Raw genomic sequence first — 19,726 nt, 5'->3', positions numbered from 1 at the left:
CTATGGATTTTATTTCGGATCTCCCGTCTCTCAAAAAATGTCGGTCATTTGGGTTGTTTGTGATCGCTTCTCGAAGATGGTCCATTTGGTACCCTTGTCTAAATTGCCTTCCTCCTCTGATTTGGTACCATTGTTCTTCCAGCATGTGGTTCGTTTACATGGCATTCCGGAGAACATCATTTCTGACAGAGGTTCCCAGTTTGTTTCGAGGTTTTGGCGAGCCTTTTGTGCTAGGATGGGCATTGATTTGTCTTTTTCCTCGGCTTTCCATCCTCAGACAAATGGCCAGACTGAACGAACCAATCAGACCTTAGAAACATATCTGAGATGTTTTGTTTCTGCCGATCAGGATGATTGGGTGTCTTTTTTGCCTTTGGCTGAGTTCGCCCTTAATAATCGGGCCAGCTCGGCTACTTTGGTTTCGCCGTTTTTCTGCAATTCTGGTTTCCATCCTCGTTTCTCTTCAGGGTAGGTTGAGTCTTCTGACTGTCCTGGTGTGGATACTGTGGTGGATAGGTTGCAGCAGATTTGGACTCATGTGGTGGACAATTTGACATTGTCTCAGGAGAAGGCTCAACGTTTCGCTAACCGCAGGCGCTGTGTGGGTCCCCGACTTCGTGTTGGGGATTTGGTTTGGTTGTCATCTCGTTATATTCCTATGAAAGTTTCCTCTCCTAAGTTTAAGCCTCGTTTCATTGGTCCGTATAGGATTTCTGAGGTTCTTAATCCTGTGTCTTTTCGTTTGACCCTTCTAGCTTCTTTTTCCATCCATAATGTTTTCCATAGGTCATTGTTGCGGAGATACGTGGAACCTGTGGTTCCATCCGTTGATCCTCCTGCCCCGGTTTTGGTTGAGGGGGAGTTGGAGTATATAGTGGAGAAGATTTTGGATTCTCGTATTTCGAGACGGAAACTCCAGTACCTGGTTAAGTGGAAGGGTTATGATCAGGAAGATAATTCCTGGGTCTTTGCCTCTGATGTTCATGCTTCCGATCTGGTTCGTGCCTTTCATTTGGCCCATCCTGGTCGGCCTGGGGGCTCTGGTGAGGGTTCGGTGACCCCTCCTCAAGGGGGGGGTACTGTTGTGAATTCTGTGGTCAAGCTCCCTCCTGTGGTCATGAGTGGTACTTCGGCTGGTTCTGTCTATGAGCTTCCGCTGGTGGATGTGAGTGGGGCTGCGGCTTCTGAGTTCCCTTCCTCAGGTGACGAGGTTAAGTCGTTAGGTGCTGCTCTATTTAACTCCACCTAGTTCTTTGTTCCTGGCCTCCAGTCAATGTTCCAGTATTGGTCTTGCTTTCTCCTGGATCGTTCATATGGCCTGTCTGCCCTGCATAAGCTAAGTTTTGCTTGTGTTACTTTTGTTTGCTATATTTTCTGTCCAGCTTGCTATATTGGTTTTTCTTGCTTGCTGGAAGCTCTGAGACGCAGAGGGAGCACCTCCGTACCGTTAGTCGGTGCGGAGGGTCTTTTTGCCCCTCTGCGTAGTTGTTTGTAGGTTTTTGTGTTGACCGCAAAGCTATCTTTCCTATCCTCGGTCTATTCAGTAAGTCGGGCCTCACTTTGCTAAAATCTATTTCATCTGTGTTTGTATTTTCATCTTAACTCACAGTCATTATATGTGGGGGACTGCCTTTTCCTTTGGGGAATTTCTCTGAGGCAAGGTAGGCTTATTTTTCTATCTTCAGGGCTAGCTAGTTTCTCAGGCTGTGCAGAGTTGCATAGGGAGAGTTAGGCGCAATCCACGGCTACCTCTAGTGTGGTATGATAGGATTAGGGATTGCGGTCAGCAGAGTTCCCACGTCTCAGAGCTCGTCCTATGTTAGTAACTATCAGGTCACTTTGTGTGCTCTTAACCACTAGGTCCATTGTGGTTCTGAATCACCTGTTCATAACACCGTTCCGCCACTCGCCATCATCCAAATCCCGGACAACGCTAAAGGTGCTGGAGCCGGCTTCCTCCCATCTACCTGGAATCTGACTTCCCTCACCAGAGCCAGCTTCATATCTCATACCCGGTGTCCGCCGGTCAGCTCCATCATATCTGTTATCTGTTTATCCGTTTGTCCCGCTGGGACAGCTGCCACGTGTCCGGGGTCTAACTGGAGGTAGCACCTGTGTCCCCCAGGTATTCCATTCTGGTCCTGTTTGAGGGATCTTACTATGGATACCTGGGGCTCACTAGTTACGCCCCCTTCGGAGCCCCCCGGATCGAGGTCTCACTAAAAAAAAAAATAAGACGAATGTGATCTTCCTCACCTGTCCACTCCTTCTGCTCTGCATCCATCCCGCATCCTGTAGCTCTGCACCTTGCGGCTCTGCTCTGCTCCCGCTCCGTACCCTGTGGCTCTGCTCCAGCTCCGCAACCTGCGGATCTGCATCCCTCTTGTCTGTACTAGTTCTTACTAGCGATGAGCGAATATACTCGTTACTCGAGATTTCCCAGCATGCTTGGGGGGCCTCTGAGCATTTTTTAGTGCTCGGATATTTAGTTTTTCTTGCGGCAGCTGAATGATTTACATCTGATAGCCAGACTAAGTATATGTGGGGATTCCCTAGCAGCCAGGCAACCCCCACATATACTTATGTTGGCTAACAGATGTAAATCATTCAGCTGCCGCGAAGAAAACTAAAACTCCGAACACTAAAAAAATACTCGGAGGACCCCCGAGCGTGCTGGAGTAACGAGTATATTCGCTCGTCACTAGTTCTTACCAGTTTGTTTATCCTTCTAGTCTGAACTGGTTCCTACCTGTTCCTACATCCCACTCACATCTGCCCATGTTCCTGTCCTTCCCGAACAATTCCTATTCCTCCAGTCTGAGCAAGTTCCTACCTGTTCCCCTATCCTACTCGTCTCTGCCTGTGTTCCTGCCCCACCTGAGACGGTTCCGGTTCTTCCAGTCTGAGCCGTGCCCGCCTGCCTGCCAGGGTGCCAGCTGTGCCCGCCTGCCTGAGTGGCAACCGTGCCCGCCAGAGCACCAGTCGTGCCGGTCTGTACTTGCCCGCACCTGTCATTACTGTTCTGTCCTCAGTGGCATCAGCTGCTACAGCCAGACACCGCCCGGTAGTGGTACCTGGCAGCCACCTGCAGCACCACCCTGACCTCACCATCAGAGTCCCAGCGTAGCATGACGACATCACCATGACGGGACTCTGAGGTCCTGGGCGTACGTTGGTGCCTCGGCGCTTCTGTAAACTGCAGACTTAAAGCGACCTGCGGCCTACAGAATGGAGATGGAGCCTCTCTGGACTACCGCTGAGCTGTACCGGCGCGCTGCGCACACAGATACGGTTAGGGGTAGCGTAGCTCCGGGTGGGCCCCTCTGAGCACGAGGCCAGGGGCAGCCGCCCCCTCAGTCCCCAGGTAGCTACGCTACTGATCACAATATCAAGGTATTGGCGTATACAATAGAAAAAATAAAAAAAAGTTTTAAAATGTAAAAAAAAAAAAAAAATCCCTAAAAATTCTATGAATAATCTCCCTCTATCCACCAATAGATTAAAAGCATAAACGCGGCGAGTTCAGTATGGTCGTGACTGTTATATATCAAAATAAGAAATTATTTATCTCATGAAGTCAACACAGTAAAAAAAAAACACAAATCGAAAAGTAAAATTGCCGTATTGTGTTCACAGCACCTCCCCCGAGAAATGCAACAAGGCTGAAACCGGTACTGCCGAAAATCTATTAGTCATGTACAATAAATAAGCGACAGAGGCACAAGTAGGTGCACAAACGGCAGCAGGGCCATGAAGGATCGGAGAACACTTGTCAGCTTATTACTTATTTCTATAGCACCAATCATTCCATGGTGATGTACATGAGGAGGGTTACATACAAATTACAGACATGATGGTGGGAAGGAGACAGTAGGTCCGGTGTTGGTGAGGCGGTAGCTCCGGTAGTGGTGCTTCTTATTAGAAGTGACAATAAACTTTATTTAACACTGAAAATGTAAAAACATACAAAAATAATTGTACAAAGTGTTCAGAGCACTGCAGGAATAGACCGAAATAAGCTGAATACAAGCGACAGTGCGAAGATGAGATCCATCCCAGCGTGCGTCACCGTAAGTGGGGCAATGATTGGCGTCTGTGTTAGTGGAGTGGGTATTACGATAGAACACATCAACCAGGAGTGCCATAGACGTCACGGGGGCCCGCATCAACGGGTGTGCCGCAGACATCACGGAGGAGAGCATCACCGGACATGACATAGACGTCACGGAGGGCCACGTAAACAGGAGTGCCATAGGAGGACAGTATCACCAGATGTGCCATAGACATCACGGGGGACAGCATCACCATAAGTGCCATAGGAGGACCACGTCACCAGATGTGCCATAGACATCACGAAGGAGAGGGTCACCGGACGTGACATAGACGTCACGGAGGGCCACGTAAACAGGAGTGCCATAGGAGGACAGTATCACCAGATGTGCCATAGACATCACGGGGGACGGTGAGGGGGGTGACGGACGTCTCCGTGGGCGGTGAGGGGGGTGACGGACGCCTCCGTGGGAGGTGAGGGGGTGACGGACGTCTCCGTGGGCGGTGAGGGGGGTGACGGACGTCTCCGTGGGCGGTGAGGGGGGCGACAGACGTCTCCGTGGGCAGTGAGGGGGGTGACGGACGTCTCCGTGGGCGGTGAAGGGGGTGACGGACGCCTCCGTGGGAGGTGACGGAAGTCTCCGTGGGCGGTGAGGGGGGTGACGGACGTCTCCGTGGGCAGTGAGGGGGGTGACGGACGTCTCCGTGGGCAGTGAGGGGGTGACGGACGTCTCCGTGGGCGGTGAGGGGGGTGACGGACGTCTCCGTGGGCGGTGAGGGGGGTGACGGAAGTCTCCGTGGGCGGTGAGGGGGGTGACGGACGCCTCCGTGGGCGGTGAGGGGGGGGGGGACGGACGTCTCCGTGGGCGGTGAGGGGGTTGACGGAAGTCTCCGTGGGCAGTGAGGGGGGTGACGGAAGTCTCCGTGGGCAGTGAGGGGGATGACGGACGTCTCCGTGGGCGGTGAGGGGGGTGACGGACGTCTCCGTGGGCGGTGAGGGGGGTGACGGACGTCTCCGTGGGCGGTGAGGGGGGTGACGGAAGTCTCCGTGGGCGGTGAGGGGGGTGACGGAAGTCTCCGTGGGCGGTGAGGGGGGTGACGGACGCCTCCGTGGGCGGTGAGGGGGGGTGACGGACGCCTCCGTGGGCGGTGAGGGGGTGACGGACGTCTCCGTGGGCGGTGAGGGGGGTGACGGACGCCTCCGTGGGCGGTGAGGGGGCGACAGACGTCTCCGTGGGCGGTGAGGGGGTGACGGACGTCTCCGTGGGCGGTGAGGGGGTGACGGACGTCTCCGTGGGCGGTGAGGGGGTGACGGACGCCTCCGTGGGCGGTGAGGGGGTGACGGACGCCTCCGTGGGCGGTGAGGGGGGGGGGGGACGGACGTCTCCGTGGGCGGTGAGGGGGTTGACGGAAGTCTCCGTGGGCAGTGAGGGGGGTGACGGAAGTCTCCGTGGGCAGTGAGGGGGATGACGGACGTCTCCGTGGGCGGTGAGGGGGGTGACGGACGTCTCCGTGGGCGGTGAGGGGGGTGACGGACGTCTCCGTGGGCGGTGAGGGGGGTGACGGAAGTCTCCGTGGGCGGTGAGGGGGGTGACGGAAGTCTCCGTGGGCGGTGAGGGGGGTGACGGACGCCTCCGTGGGCGGTGAGGGGGGTGACGGAAGTCTCCGTGGGCGGTGAGGGGGGTGACGGAAGTCTCCGTGGGCGGTGAGGGGGGTGACAGACGCCTCCGTGGGCGGTGAGGGGGGTGACGGACGTCTCCGTGGGCGGTGAGGGGGGTGACGGACGTCTCCGTGGGCGGTGAGGGGGGTGACGGACGTCTCCGTGGGCGGTGAGGGGGCGACAGACGTCTCCGTGGGCGGTGAAGGGGGTGACGGACGTCTCCGTGGGAGGTGAGGGGGTGACGGACGCCTCCGTGGGAGGTGAGGGGGTGACGGACGTCTCCGTGGGCGGTGAGGGGGTGACGGACGTCTCCGTGGGCGGTGAGGGGGTGACGGACGTCTCCGTGGGCGGTGAGGGGGGTGACGGACGTCTCCGTGGGCGGTGAGGGGGTGACGGACGTCTCCGTGGGCGGTGAGGGGGTGACGGACGACTCCGTGGGCGGTGAGGGGGTGACGGACGTCTCCGTGGGCGGTGAGGGGGGTGACGGACGTCTCCGTGGGCGGTGAGGGGGTGACGGACGCCTCCGTGGGCGGTGAGGGGGGGTGACGGACGTCTCCGTGGGCGGTGAGGGGGGTGACGGACGTCTCCGTGGGCGGTGAGGGGGCGACAGACGTCTCCGTGGGCGGTGAAGGGGGTGACGGACGTCTCCGTGGGCGGTGAGGGGGGTGACGGACGCCTCTGTGGGCGGTGAGGGGGGTGACGGACGTCTCCGTGGGCGGTGAGGGGGTGACGGACGTCTCCGTGGGCGGTGAGGGGGTGACGGACGCCTCCGTGGGCGGTGAGGGGGGTGACGGACGCCTCTGTGGGCGGTGAGGGGGGTGACGGACGCCTCCGTGGGCGGTGAGGGGGTGACGGACGTCTCCGTGGGCGGTGAGGGGGGGTGACGGACGTCTCCGTGGGCGGTGAGGGGGTGACGGACGTCTCCGTGGGCGGTGACGGACGCCTCCGTGGGCGGTGAGGGGGTGACGGACGTCTCCGTGGGCGGTGACGGACGCCTCCGTGGGCGGTGAGGGGGGTGACGGACGTCTCCGTGGGCGGTGAGGGGGGTGACGGACGTCTCCGTGGGCGGTGAGGGGGTGACGGACGTCTCCGTGGGCGGTGAGGGGGTGACGGACGTCTCCGTGGGCGGTGAGGGGGGTGACGGACGTCTCCGTGGGCGGTGAGGGGGTGACGGACGTCTCCGTGGGCGGTGAGGGGGTGACGGACGTCTCCGTGGGCGGTGAGGGGGGTGACGGACGTCTCCGTGGGCGGTGAGGGGGTGACGGACGTCTCCGTGGGCGGTGAGGGGGTGACGGAGGCCTCCGTGGGCGGTGAGGGGGTGACGGACGTCTCCGTGGGCGGTGAGGGGGTGACGGACGTCTCCGTGGGCGGTGAGGGGGTGACGGACGTCTCCGTGGGCGGTGAGGGGGGTGACGGACGTCTCCGTGGGCGGTGAGGGGGTGACGGACGTCTCCGTGGGCGGTGAGGGGGTGACGGACGTCTCCGTGGGCGGTGAGGGGGGTGACGGACGTCTCCGTGGGCGGTGAGGGGGTGACGGACGTCTCCGTGGGCGGTGAGGGGGTGACGGAGGCCTCCGTGGGCGGTGAGGGGGTGACGGACGTCTCCGTGGGCGGTGAGGGGGTGACGGACGTCTCCGTGGGCGGTGAGGGGGTGACGGACGTCTCCGTGGGCGGTGAGGGGGGTGACGGACGTCTCCGTGGGCGGTGAGGGGGTGACGGACGCCTCCGTGGGCGGTGAGGGGGGGGTGACGGACGTCTCTGAACAGCCCGATCTAAACCTCGTGCTTCCCGCATTTTACGCCGCGGCGGTGACGTCACCTCTTCCACTCTCCTCATTGGCTTCCAAGCTCGCAGCTCCGCCCTGTTCTCGGGCTCCTCCACAATGGCGGCCGTTTGAGGGAGGAGTCACATCAGGCAGCGCGGCCTCTTGTGACTGGGAGCACAAACATGGCTTCCATGCCGTGCGTGTGGAGGCGCTGAAGCTTCGCTATGGGGAGTGTTAAGATGGCGGTGCGCGGTTGCCATGACGGCGCCCGTGTCTTGCTCTCGGATGTGTGGTGATGGTGATAACGGCCGGGCTGACAGCGGAGGTGAGGACACCGGGGATGTAGTGTGAAATCGCAGGGTCCCATGCTGGGAGTTGTAGTCCTTTTCGGTCCACTCTCTGCGACTCAATGGCCTGTCAATGTATTACGACCCCCAGCATGCCGTGCGGGAGTGCTGGCTCCGTATTGTGTCCGTGCTCCACTAATGTCCGGCTTTTCCTGCGCAGGATGTCCGTGTCCGGTGAGGAGGACCCCGCTCACAGTGCCCCCCGGCCGCTGGCAGATGCTCCAGACCAGGCCGAAGCCCACCCGCTCCTGGACGTCACCCTGACCCCCGAGAAAGGCGGCGGCGGCGGCATCCTGCGCCGGGAGACTGCGGAGCGCCGGAGGGGACGGCGGCAGGTGAGGAAGAGGAGGCAGGAAAGATGGCGAGGAAATGAGGAGGCAGGAAAGATGGCGAGGAAATGAGGAGGCAGGAAAGATGGCTGGGAGGAGGCGGGGATGAGGAAGAGGCGGGAAGTGAGGAAACGAAGCGGAAAGATGGGGAGGAAGAGGCGGGAAGTGAGGAGGCAGGAAAGATGGCGAGGAAGAGGCGGGAAGTGAGGAAACGAAGCGGAAAGATGGGGAGGAAGAGGCGGGAAGTGAGGAGGCAGGAAAGATGGCGAGGAAGAGGCGGGAAGTGAGGAAACGAAGCGGAAAGATGGGGAGGAAGAGGAGGCAGGAAAGATGGCGAGGAAGAGGCGGGAAGTGAGGAAACGAAGCGGAAAGATGGCGAGGAAGAGGCGGGAAGTGAGGAGGCAGGAAAGATGGCGAGGAAGAGGCGGGAAGTGAGGAAACGAAGCGGAAAGATGGGGAGGAAGAGGCGGGAAGTGAGGAGGCAGGAAAGATGGCGAGGAAGAGGCGGGAAGTGAGGAAACGAAGCGGAAAGATGGGGAGGAAGAGGAGGCAGGAAAGATGGCGAGGAAGAGGCGGGAAGTGAGGAAACGAAGCGGAAAGATGGGGAGGAAGAGGCGGGAAGTGAGGATACGAAGCGGAAAGATGGGGAGGAAGAGGCGGGAAATGAGGAGGAAGAGGAGGCAGGAAAGATGGCGAGGAAGAGGCGGTAAACGAGGAGGCAGGAAAGATGGCGAGGAAGAGGCGGGAAACGAGGAGGCAGGAAAGATGGGGAGGAAGAGGCGGGAAGTGAGGATACGAAGCGGAAAGATGGCTGGGAGGAGGCGGGGATGAGGAAGAGGCGGGAAACGAGGAGGAAGAGGAGGCAGGAAAGATGGGGAGGAAGAGGTGGGAAGTGAGGAAATGAAGCGGAAAGATGGGGAGGAAGAGGCGGGAAACGAGGAAATTAAGCGGAAAGATGGGGAGGAAGAGGCGGGAAACGAGGCAGGAAAGATGGGGAGGAAGAGGCGGGAAGTGAGGAAATGAAGCGGAAAGATGGCTGGGAGGAGGCGGGGATGAGGAAGAGGCGGGAAACGAGAAGGAAGAGGAGGCAGGAAAGATGGGGAGGAAGAGGTGGGAAGTGAGGAAATGAAGCGGAAAGATGGGGAGGAAGAGGCGGGAAACGAGGAAATTAAGCGGAAAGATGGGGAGGAAGAGGCGGGAAACGAGGCAGGAAAGATGGGGAGGAAGAGGCGGGAAGTGAGGAAATGAAGCGGAAAGATGGCTGGGAGGAGGCGGGGATGAGGAAGAGGCGGGAAGTGAGGAAACGAAGTGGGAAGATGGGGAGGAAGAGGCGGGAAGTGAGGAGGCAGGAAAGATGGGGAGGAAGAGGCGGGAAGTGAGGAAACAAAGCGGAAAGATGGTTGGGAGGAGGCGGGGATGAGGAAGAGGTGGGAAGGAAGATGGCGAGGAAGAGGCGGGAAGTGAGGAAACGAAGCGGAAAGATGGGCAGGAAGAGGCGGGAAGTGGGGAGGCAGGAAAGATGGCGAGGAAGAGGCGGGAAGTGAGGAAATGAAGCGGAAAGATGGGGAGGAAGAGGTGGGAAGTGAGGAGGCAGGAAAGATGGCGAGGAAGAGGCGGGAAGTGAGGAAATGAAGCGGGAAGATGGGGAGGAAGAGGTGGGAAGTGAGGAGGCAGGAAAGATGGCGAGAAAGAGGCGAGAAGTGAGGAAATGAAGCGGAAAGATGGGGAGGAAGAGGCGGGAAGTGAGGAAACAAAGCGGAAAGATGGTTGGGAGGAGGCGGGGATGAGGAAGAGGTGGGAAGGAAGATGGCGAGGAAGAGGCGGGAAGTGAGGAAACGAAGCGGAAAGATGGGGAGGAAGAGGCGGGAAGTGAGGAAACGAAGCGGAAAGATGGGGAGGAAGAGGCGGGAAGTGAGGCAGGAAAGATGGCGAGGAAGAGGCAGGAAGTGAGGAAACAAAGCGGAAAGATGGTTGGGAGGAGGCGGGGATGAGGAAGAGGTGGGAAGGAAGATGGCGAGGAAGAGGCGGGAAGTGAGGAAACGAAGCGGAAAGATGGGGAGGAAGAGGCGGGAAGTGAGGAGGCAGGAAAGATGGCGAGGAAGAGGCGGGAAGTGAGGAAACGAAGCGGAAAGATGGGGAGGAAGAGGCGGGAAGTGAGGAGGCAGGAAAGATGGCGAGGAAGAGGCGGGAAGTGAGGAAACGAAGCGGAAAGACAGGGAGGAAGAGGCGGGAAGTGAGGAGGCAGGAAAGATGGCGAGGAAGAGGCGGGAAGTGAGGAAACGAAGCGTAAAGATGGGGAGGAAGAGGCGGGAAGTGAGGAGGCAGGAAAGATGGCGAGGAAGAGGCGGGAAGTGAGGAAACGAAGCGGAAAGATGGGGAGGAAGAGGAGGCAGGAAAGATGGCGAGGAAGAGGCGGGAAGTGAGGAAACGAAGCGGAAAGATGGGGAGGAAGAGGCGGGAAGTGAGGAGGCAGGAAAGATGGCGAGGAAGAGGCGGGAAGTGAGGAAACGAAGCGGAAAGATGGGGAGGAAGAGGCGGGAAGTGAGGAGGCAGGAAAGATGGCGAGGAAGAGGCGGGAAGTGAGGAAACGAAGCGGAAAGATGGGGAGGAAGAGGAGGCAGGAAAGATGGCGAGGAAGAGGCGGGAAGTGAGGAAACGAAGCGGAAAGATGGGGAGGAAGAGGCGGGAAGTGAGGAGGCAGGAAAGATGGCGAGGAAGAGGCGGGAAGTGAGGAAACGAAGCGGAAAGATGGGGAGGAAGAGGAGGCAGGAAAGATGGCGAGGAAGAGGCGGGAAGTGAGGAAACGAAGCGGAAAGATGGCGAGGAAGAGGCGGGAAGTGAGGAGGCAGGAAAGATGGCGAGGAAGAGGCGGGAAGTGAGGAAACGAAGCGGAAAGATGGGGAGGAAGAGGCGGGAAGTGAGGAGGCAGGAAAGATGGCGAGGAAGAGGCGGGAAGTGAGGAAACGAAGCGGAAAGATGGGGAGGAAGAGGAGGCAGGAAAGATGGCGAGGAAGAGGCGGGAAGTGAGGAAACGAAGCGGAAAGATGGGGAGGAAGAGGCGGGAAGTGAGGATACGAAGCGGAAAGATGGGGAGGAAGAGGCGGGAAATGAGGAGGAAGAGGAGGCAGGAAAGATGGCGAGGAAGAGGCGGTAAACGAGGAGGCAGGAAAGATGGCGAGGAAGAGGCGGGAAACGAGGAGGCAGGAAAGATGGGGAGGAAGAGGCGGGAAGTGAGGATACGAAGCGGAAAGATGGCTGGGAGGAGGCGGGGATGAGGAAGAGGCGGGAAACGAGGAGGAAGAGGAGGCAGGAAAGATGGGGAGGAAGAGGTGGGAAGTGAGGAAATGAAGCGGAAAGATGGGGAGGAAGAGGCGGGAAACGAGGAAATTAAGCGGAAAGATGGGGAGGAAGAGGCGGGAAACGAGGCAGGAAAGATGGGGAGGAAGAGGCGGGAAGTGAGGAAATGAAGCGGAAAGATGGCTGGGAGGAGGCGGGGATGAGGAAGAGGCGGGAAACGAGAAGGAAGAGGAGGCAGGAAAGATGGGGAGGAAGAGGTGGGAAGTGAGGAAATGAAGCGGAAAGATGGGGAGGAAGAGGCGGGAAACGAGGAAATTAAGCGGAAAGATGGGGAGGAAGAGGCGGGAAACGAGGCAGGAAAGATGGGGAGGAAGAGGCGGGAAGTGAGGAAATGAAGCGGAAAGATGGCTGGGAGGAGGCGGGGATGAGGAAGAGGCGGGAAGTGAGGAAACGAAGTGGGAAGATGGGGAGGAAGAGGCGGGAAGTGAGGAGGCAGGAAAGATGGGGAGGAAGAGGCGGGAAGTGAGGAAACAAAGCGGAAAGATGGTTGGGAGGAGGCGGGGATGAGGAAGAGGTGGGAAGGAAGATGGCGAGGAAGAGGCGGGAAGTGAGGAAACGAAGCGGAAAGATGGGCAGGAAGAGGCGGGAAGTGGGGAGGCAGGAAAGATGGCGAGGAAGAGGCGGGAAGTGAGGAAATGAAGCGGAAAGATGGGGAGGAAGAGGTGGGAAGTGAGGAGGCAGGAAAGATGGCGAGGAAGAGGCGGGAAGTGAGGAAATGAAGCGGGAAGATGGGGAGGAAGAGGTGGGAAGTGAGGAGGCAGGAAAGATGGCGAGAAAGAGGCGAGAAGTGAGGAAATGAAGCGGAAAGATGGGGAGGAAGAGGCGGGAAGTGAGGAAACAAAGCGGAAAGATGGTTGGGAGGAGGCGGGGATGAGGAAGAGGTGGGAAGGAAGATGGCGAGGAAGAGGCGGGAAGTGAGGAAACGAAGCGGAAAGATGGGGAGGAAGAGGCGGGAAGTGAGGAAACGAAGCGGAAAGATGGGGAGGAAGAGGCGGGAAGTGAGGCAGGAAAGATGGCGAGGAAGAGGCAGGAAGTGAGGAAACAAAGCGGAAAGATGGTTGGGAGGAGGCGGGGATGAGGAAGAGGTGGGAAGGAAGATGGCGAGGAAGAGGCGGGAAGTGAGGAAACGAAGCGGAAAGATGGGGAGGAAGAGGCGGGAAGTGAGGAGGCAGGAAAGATGGCGAGGAAGAGGCGGGAAGTGAGGAAACGAAGCGGAAAGATGGGGAGGAAGAGGCGGGAAGTGAGGAGGCAGGAAAGATGGCGAGGAAGAGGCGGGAAGTGAGGAAACGAAGCGGAAAGACAGGGAGGAAGAGGCGGGAAGTGAGGAGGCAGGAAAGATGGCGAGGAAGAGGCGGGAAGTGAGGAAACGAAGCGTAAAGATGGGGAGGAAGAGGCGGGAAGTGAGGAGGCAGGAAAGATGGCGAGGAAGAGGCGGGAAGTGAGGAAACGAAGCGGAAAGATGGGGAGGAAGAGGAGGCAGGAAAGATGGCGAGGAAGAGGCGGGAAGTGAGGAAACGAAGCGGAAAGATGGGGAGGAAGAGGCGGGAAGTGAGGAAATGAAGCGGAAAGATGGGGAGGAAGAGGCGGGAAGTTAGGAGGCAGGAAAGATGGCGAGGAAGAGGGGGGAAGTGAGGAGGAAGAGGAGGCAGGAAAGATGGCGAGGAAGAGGGGGGAAGTGAGGAGGCAGGAAAGATGGCGAGGAAGAGGTGGGAAGTGAGGAGGCAGGAAAGATGGCGAGGAAGAGGGGGGAAGTGAGGAGGCAGGAAAGATGGCGAGGAAGAGGCGGGAAGTGAGGAAACAAAGCGGAAAGATGGGGAGGAAGAGGCGGGAAGTGAGGAAACGACGCAGAAAGATGGGGAGGAAGAGGCGGGAAGTGAGGAAACGAAGCGGAAAGATGGGGAGGAAGAGGCGGGAAGTGAGGAGGCAGGAAAGATGGCGAGGAAGAGGCGGGCAGTGAGGAAACGAAGCGGAAAGATGGGGAGGAAGAGGCGGTAAGTGAGGAGGCAGGAAAGATGGCGAGGAAGAGGCGGGAAGTGAGGAAACGAAGCGGAAAGACAGGGAGGAAGAGGCGGGAAATGAGGGGGCAGGAAAGATGGCGAGGAAGAGGCGGGAAGTGAGGAAACGAAGCAGAAAGATGGGGAGGAAGAGGCGGGAAGTGAGGAGGCAGGAAAGATGGCGAGGAAGAGGCGGGAAGTGAGGAAACGAAGCGGAAAGATGGGGAGGAAGAGGAGGGAAGTGAGGAGGAAGAGGAGGCAGGAAAGATGGCGAGGAAGAGGCGGGAAGTGAGGAAACAAAGCGGAAAGATGGGGAGGAAGAGGCGGAAAGATGGGGAGGAAGAGGCGGGAAGTGAGGAGGCAGGAAAGATGGCGAGGAAGAGGGGGGAAGTGAGGAGGAAGAGGAGGCAGGAAAGATGGCGAGGAAGAAGGGGGAAGTGAGGAGGCAGGAAAGATGGCGAGGAAGAGGTGGGAAGTGAGGAGGCAGGAAAGATGGCGAGGAAGAGGGAGGAAGAGGAGGCAGGAAAGATGGCGAGGAAGAGGGGGGAAGTGAGGAGGCAGGAAAGATGGCGAGGACGAGGCGGGAAGTGAGGAAACAAAGCGGAAAGATGGGGAGGAAGAGGCGGGAAGTGAGGAAACGAAGCGGAAAGATGGGGAGGAAGAGGCGGGAAGTGAGGAAACGAAGCGGAAAGATGGGGAGGAAGAGGAGGCAGGAAAGATGGGGAGGAAGAGGCGGGAAATGAGGAGGAAGAGGAGGCAGGAAAGATGGGGAGGAAGAGGCGGGAAGTGAGGAGGCAGGAAAGATGGGGAGGAAGAGGCGGGAAGTGAAACAAAGCGGAAAGATGGGGAGGAAGAGGCGGGAAGTGAGGAGGCAGGAAAGATGGGGAGGAAGAGGCGGGAAGTGAGGAAATGAAGTGGAAAGATGGCTGGGAGGAGGCGGGGGATGAGGAAGACGTGGGAAGATGGCGAGGAGGAGGCAGAAACAAGGCGGGAAGATGAGAAGGTGGCGAGGAAAGATGGCGGGGAGGAGGTGGAAACATAGCGGGAAGATGAGGAGGCAGGAAAGATGGTAAAGAAGAGGCAGGAAACAAGGCAAGAGGAGGCGGAAACATGGGAAGAATGATGCGGGAAGAGGCAGGAAACATGGTGGGAAGATAGCGAGGAAGAAGCAGGAAGGATGATGAAGAGGAAAGAAGGCGTCAAAAACATGGCAGGAAGATGGCAAGGAGGAGGCTGAAACATGGGAAGATGAGGCAGAAACATGGTGGGAGCATGAGAAGGAGGCAGGAACATGGTGAGGAAGAGGTAGAAACATGGCGGGGAGGAGGCAGGAAACATGATGAGGAGGATGCAGGAAACGAGGCAATGAGAAGGCGGAAATATGGCGAAGAGGAGGCAGGAAAGATGGTGAGAAAGAGGCAGGAAACAAGGTAAGGAGGAGGCAGAAACATGGTGGGAAGATGAGGAGGAGTCAAAAAATGGCGTGGAGAAGGTTGAAACATGGCGGGAAGATGGTGAGGAAGAGGCAGAAATGAGGCAGATGAGGAGGCAGGAAAGATGGCAAGGAAGAGACAGGAAACATGGCGGGAAGATGGTGAATAAGAGGTGGGTAACATGACTGGGAGGGACGCTGGAAGATGGCAAGGAGAAGGTAGGAAGAGGCAGGAAACATGACTGGGAGGAGACAGGAAGATGGCAGGATACATGGTGGGGAAGTTGGCAAGGAAGAGGAAGGAAACGAGGTGGAAAGATGGCATGGAGGAGGCAGGAAGCGTGGTGGGTTGAGGGCGGAAGATGACGAGGAGGCGGAAACATGGCTAGGAAGTTAGCGAGAAAGAGGCAGAACATGAGGTGGAAAGATGGCAAGGAGGAGGCAGGAAAAATGACTAGGAGGAGGCAGGAAACATGGCGAGGGGGAGGCAGGAAAAATGACTAGGAGCAGGCAGGAAACATGGCGGGAAGGTGGCGGGAGGAGGAGGCAGGAAACATGGCACGAAGGAGGCAAGAAGATGGTGAGGAGGATGGCGAGGACAAACCTCCATGCTGCCGAGAGTCAGATCTGTGGGTGCAAACAACAATCATTCACTGCCTGCAAGCAGGGATGTACCAGAGCATGATGGGGGTTCTGCACTAACGGCACTGACTGTTCTCCCCGCCAGGTGCGCTTCGATGTGAGTGATAGGGATTGTGGGCGCCCGCTGGCAGCCCCCCGAGTGCACAGCAGCACAGCACTGAGGAGCGAGGTGCGGCGGGAGGCGCAGCAGACATTTGATGCAGAAAGCGCTGTGCGGACTGAGCTGCTCCGATCATTTTCTGTGAGACGTGGGGTGGAGAGCGAAGCGGCCAGAGGTGAGGAGGAACGGGTGGGGTGGAGGACGAGGAGCGCTGAGGGCGAGAGTAGGAGTGCTGGGGAGGATGAGTGCTGGGGAGGATGAGTGCTGGGGAGGATGAGTGCTGGGGAGGATGAGTGCTGGGGAGGATGAGTGCTGGTGACAGGGATTGGGGAGGATGAGCGCTGGTGACAGACTGGGGAGGGTGAGCGCTGGCATTGGGACGCTGGCAGAACGTGATTAGTGCTGGTGACAGATGAAGGATGAGCGCTGGGGACGGAGGAGGATGAGCGCTGGGGACGGAGGAGGATGTGTGATGGGGACGGAGGAGGATGTGTGATGGGGACGGAGGAGGATGTGTGATGGGGACGGAGGAGGATGTGTGATGGGGACGGAGGAGGATATGTGATGGGGACGGAGGAGGATGTGTGATGGGGACGGAGGAGGATGTGTGATGGGACGGAGGAGGATGTGTGATGGGGACGGAGGAGGATGTGTGATGGGGACGGAGGAGGATGTGTGATGGGACGGAGGAGGATGTGTGATGGGGACGGAGGAGGATGTGTGATGGGGACGGAGGAGGATGTGTGATGGGGACGGAGGAGGATATGTGATGGGGACGGAGGAGGATGTGTGATGGGGACGGAGGAGGATGTGTGATGGGACGGAGGAGGATGTGTGATGGGGACGGAGGAGGATGTGTGATGGGGACGGAGGAGGATGTGTGATGGGACGGAGGAGGATGTGTGATGGGGACGGAGGAGGATGTGTGATGGGGACGGAGGAGGATGTGTGATGGGGACGGAGGAGGATGTGTGATGGGGACGGAGGAGGATGTGTGATGGGGACGGAGGAGGATGTGTGATGGGGACGGAGGAGGATGTGTGCTGATGATGGGGACGGAGGAAGAGGATGAGTGGTGACGGACTGGGCAGGATGAGTGCTGGTGATGGAGAAGGATGTTGAGCGCTGATGGCGGTGGACAAGGAGCGCTGGGGGAAGGCGAGGAAGATGATGAGCGCTGATGACGAGGAGCGCTGGGGGGAGGCGAGGAGGATGATGAGCGCTGATGGCGATGAGCGCTGGGGGGAGGCGAGGAGGATGATGAGCGCTGATGGCGGTGGACAAGGAGCGCTGGGGGGAGGCGAGGAGGATGATGAGCGCTGATGGCGAGGAGCGCTGGGGGGAGGCGAGGAGGATGATGAGCGCTGATGGCGGTGGACAAGGAGCGCTGGGGGGAGGCGAGGAGGATGATGAGCGCTGATGGCGAGGAGCGCTGGGGGGAGGCGAGGAGGATGATGAGCGCTGATGGCGAGGAGCACTGGGGTGAGGCGAGGAGGATGATGAGCGCTGATGACGAGGAGCGCTGGGGGGAGGCGAGGAGGATGATGAGCGCTGATGACGAGGAGCGCTGGGGGGAGGCGAGGAGGATGATGAGCGCTGATGACGAGGAGCGCTGGGGGGAGGCGAGGAGGATGATGAGCGCTGATGACGAGGAGCGCTGGGGGGAGGCGAGGAGGATGATGAGCGCTGATGACGAGGAGCGCTGGGGGGAGGCGAGGAGGATGATGAGCGCTGATGGCGAGGAGCACTGGGGGGAGGCGAGGAGGATGATGAGCTCTGCACTGTGTTGGAGAGGATGACGATTGCTGGGGAGGGTGAGGAGCGCTGCTCTGAGGTACAGAAGCTCATCATTTCCTTCTTTCTCAGCCCTCAATGTCTGCCGTGTGCACAGTCTTTACCAGGGTCTGGTTAGTGTGGAGCCACCGTCTGAGCAGATCCAGCGGCTGACAGCGCGTCAGAGGCGGCCGGAGCAGCGGGAGGTGAGGTCTCCAGTGTCGCCCCCGGGGATTGTGATCTACAAGTTCACTTTTCGGCTATTATGATATTTGTATGTTTATATTTTGCTCCTTCATTCTGCTGACGTCGGGCTTCTGAGCTTGGGGCCCCACAACCACCACTGATCATCGTCGCAAGTAATATCCCAAAATATCTCACTGCAGACAATCGCCCCCCCACATAACATCCCGGGTGATGTCACATTAACCCACTGCCTGTAGGACAGGAGTCCCGGGATTATACAGCGTGGCCTCCCGCTGCTGCACAAGTGAGGAGCGCGGCAGCCGGGATGGGACCCTCGTGGGCTTATAATCTACAGGGGGACGGGGCACTGCAGGAACTCTGGTGGGAGGGGGGGTCATGACCCCCGTGGTGAGGGGACGGCGGGGTCATGGCACCCTTTGGTGAGGGGATGGCGGGGTCATGGCACCCTGTGGTGAGGGGATGGCGGGGTCATGGCACCCTGTGGTGAGGGGACGGGGAAGGGCGATTGCACCCTGTAGTGAGGGGACGGCGGGGTCATCACACCCTGTAGGGGTGGCATCTCTCTTGTGATGTCACTGTGGGATGTGGAGAGATCTCTTTTGTGATGTCACCTGTGGGATGTGTGGAGGGATCTCTCTTGTGATGTCACCTGTGGGATGTGTGGAGGGATCTCGTCTGTGATGTCACCTGTGGGATGTGGAGGGATCTGTCATGTGATATCACCTATGGGATGTGGAGGGATCTCTCTTCTGTGATGTCACCTCTGGGATGTGGAGGGATCTCTTCTGTGATGTCACCTGTGGGATGTGGAGGGATCTGTCATGTGATGTCACCTCTGGGATGTGGAGGGATCTCTCTTCTGTGATGTCACCGCTGGGATGTGGAGGGATCTCTTGTGATGTGGGATGTGGAGGGATCTCTCTTCTGTGATGTCACCTCTGGGATGTGGAGGGATCTCTTGTGATGTGGGATGAGGAGGGATCTCTCTTCTGTGATGTCACCTGTGGGATGTGGAGGGATCTCTCATGTGATGTCACCTGTGGGATGTGGAGGGATCTCTCTTCTGTGATGTCACCTGTGGGATGTGGAGGGATCTCTCTTCTGTGATGTCACCTGTGGGATGTGGAGGGATCTCTCTCATGTGATGTCACCTGTGGGATGTGGAGAGATCACATTACTTTTATTTCCCTTGCCCCATCACAGGCTCCGCAGATCGAGGGTCCTGACATCTTTGCGTTTTCAGACCCCTGTGACAGATCCTCGGAAACCCCGTACCTCACAGTGGATGGACTGCCCCCGCTGACCCTCCGCCCGCAACCCCGGCCGCCACATACAGTGTTTGATATGTTCCAGAAGCTCGGAGAATGGACATCCTCGTAATGAGAGGGAATCGCTGCAGGGGGCAAAAACGTGTAAATTGTGTTATAACGAATAAAGATATTTATAAAGGTGTCAGGAACATGAGGTATTTGATTGTGTATTATCGCGCACACTGAGCTCTGCTACATCCAAGAGCAGAGAACAGACGCTGTGAGCCATTATGATCCCCATCTTCTCACTCTGCCTTCTGCTATTTGTGTAATTCAAAACCCGCTCTAGAATCACTGGAGTTTTATGGCTTAGCTGCAAACACCAGACACTGTGAAAACTACTCATTCCCTCCTCCCAACCACTACCAGCTAAAACTTGTGTAAAGCCCTGAGTTTCTTTGTTCGATTAAAGTTATATATATTGGCACCGATCTGGGCTAGAGAGATAAGAATTATATATTCCGGATGTCCATCGATAGATCTATTACTCTTTGAAAGCGCTAGCAGCTAAACGCAATGAGTTCAAAGTGCGGATTTCTCAGTAAGTGGTAATTACTCCATGTTCACACTTAAAAGAACGCTCCTGACGTGGGGAACATCATGAGCATGGTGTCGTACTTATGCGAGGTTCACACAGCAAGTTATGCATGAAAATAGTTAACATAGCTCTAAGTAAAGGGGAGGTGTCAACCTCGTCTAAGTGATGTCACCACAGGGGGAGTACCTGGGTTTGGGCTTCAATAACTTAGTGAGACCAGCAT

At 58.0% G+C, this 19,726-nt stretch overlaps 1 protein-coding gene across 2 annotated transcripts; it reads left to right on the top strand.

The window, feature by feature from the left end:
* The first annotated feature begins 7,664 nt into the window (after positions 1 to 7,664).
* Positions 7,665 to 19,114, top strand: PPP1R35 (protein phosphatase 1 regulatory subunit 35). 2 transcript variants are annotated; one of them, XM_069767561.1, is made up of 5 exons: positions 7,665 to 7,799; positions 7,982 to 8,156; positions 15,661 to 15,850; positions 17,542 to 17,654; positions 18,899 to 19,114. In XM_069767561.1, exons 2-5 carry the CDS (start codon positions 7,983 to 7,985, stop codon positions 18,956 to 18,958), a joined length of 537 nt encoding a protein of 178 aa, XP_069623662.1. In that variant the 5' UTR covers positions 7,665 to 7,799; position 7,982; the 3' UTR covers positions 18,959 to 19,114. The 2 variants fall into 2 exon arrangements, with proteins under 2 accessions (XP_069623662.1, XP_069623661.1); XM_069767560.1 differs by having other exon boundaries at positions 18,859 to 19,114.
* The last annotated feature ends 612 nt before the right edge of the window (positions 19,115 to 19,726 follow it).

The sequence above is a fragment of the Ranitomeya imitator genome, chromosome 4 (genome assembly GCF_032444005.1).
Source record: "Ranitomeya imitator isolate aRanImi1 chromosome 4, aRanImi1.pri, whole genome shotgun sequence".
Classification (NCBI taxonomy): domain Eukaryota; kingdom Metazoa; phylum Chordata; class Amphibia; order Anura; family Dendrobatidae; genus Ranitomeya; species Ranitomeya imitator.
This window is presented reverse-complemented; position numbering and strand designations above follow the sequence as displayed.

What these genes read in the sequence shown, in the direction of transcription:
- PPP1R35 (XM_069767560.1), top strand. Translation starts at nt 7,983, where the DNA reads ATGTCCGTGTCCGGTGAGGAGGACCCCGCTCACAGTGCCCCCCGGCCG. An exon ending in GCCGGAGGGGACGGCGGCAG is followed by an intron (nt 8,157 to 15,660) that starts GTGAGGAAGAGG and finishes TCTCCCCGCCAG; the next exon opens with GTGCGCTTCGATGTGAGTGA. An exon ending in GGCGGCCGGAGCAGCGGGAG is followed by an intron (nt 17,655 to 18,858) that starts GTGAGGTCTCCA and finishes GCCCCATCACAG; the next exon opens with GCTCCGCAGATCGAGGGTCC.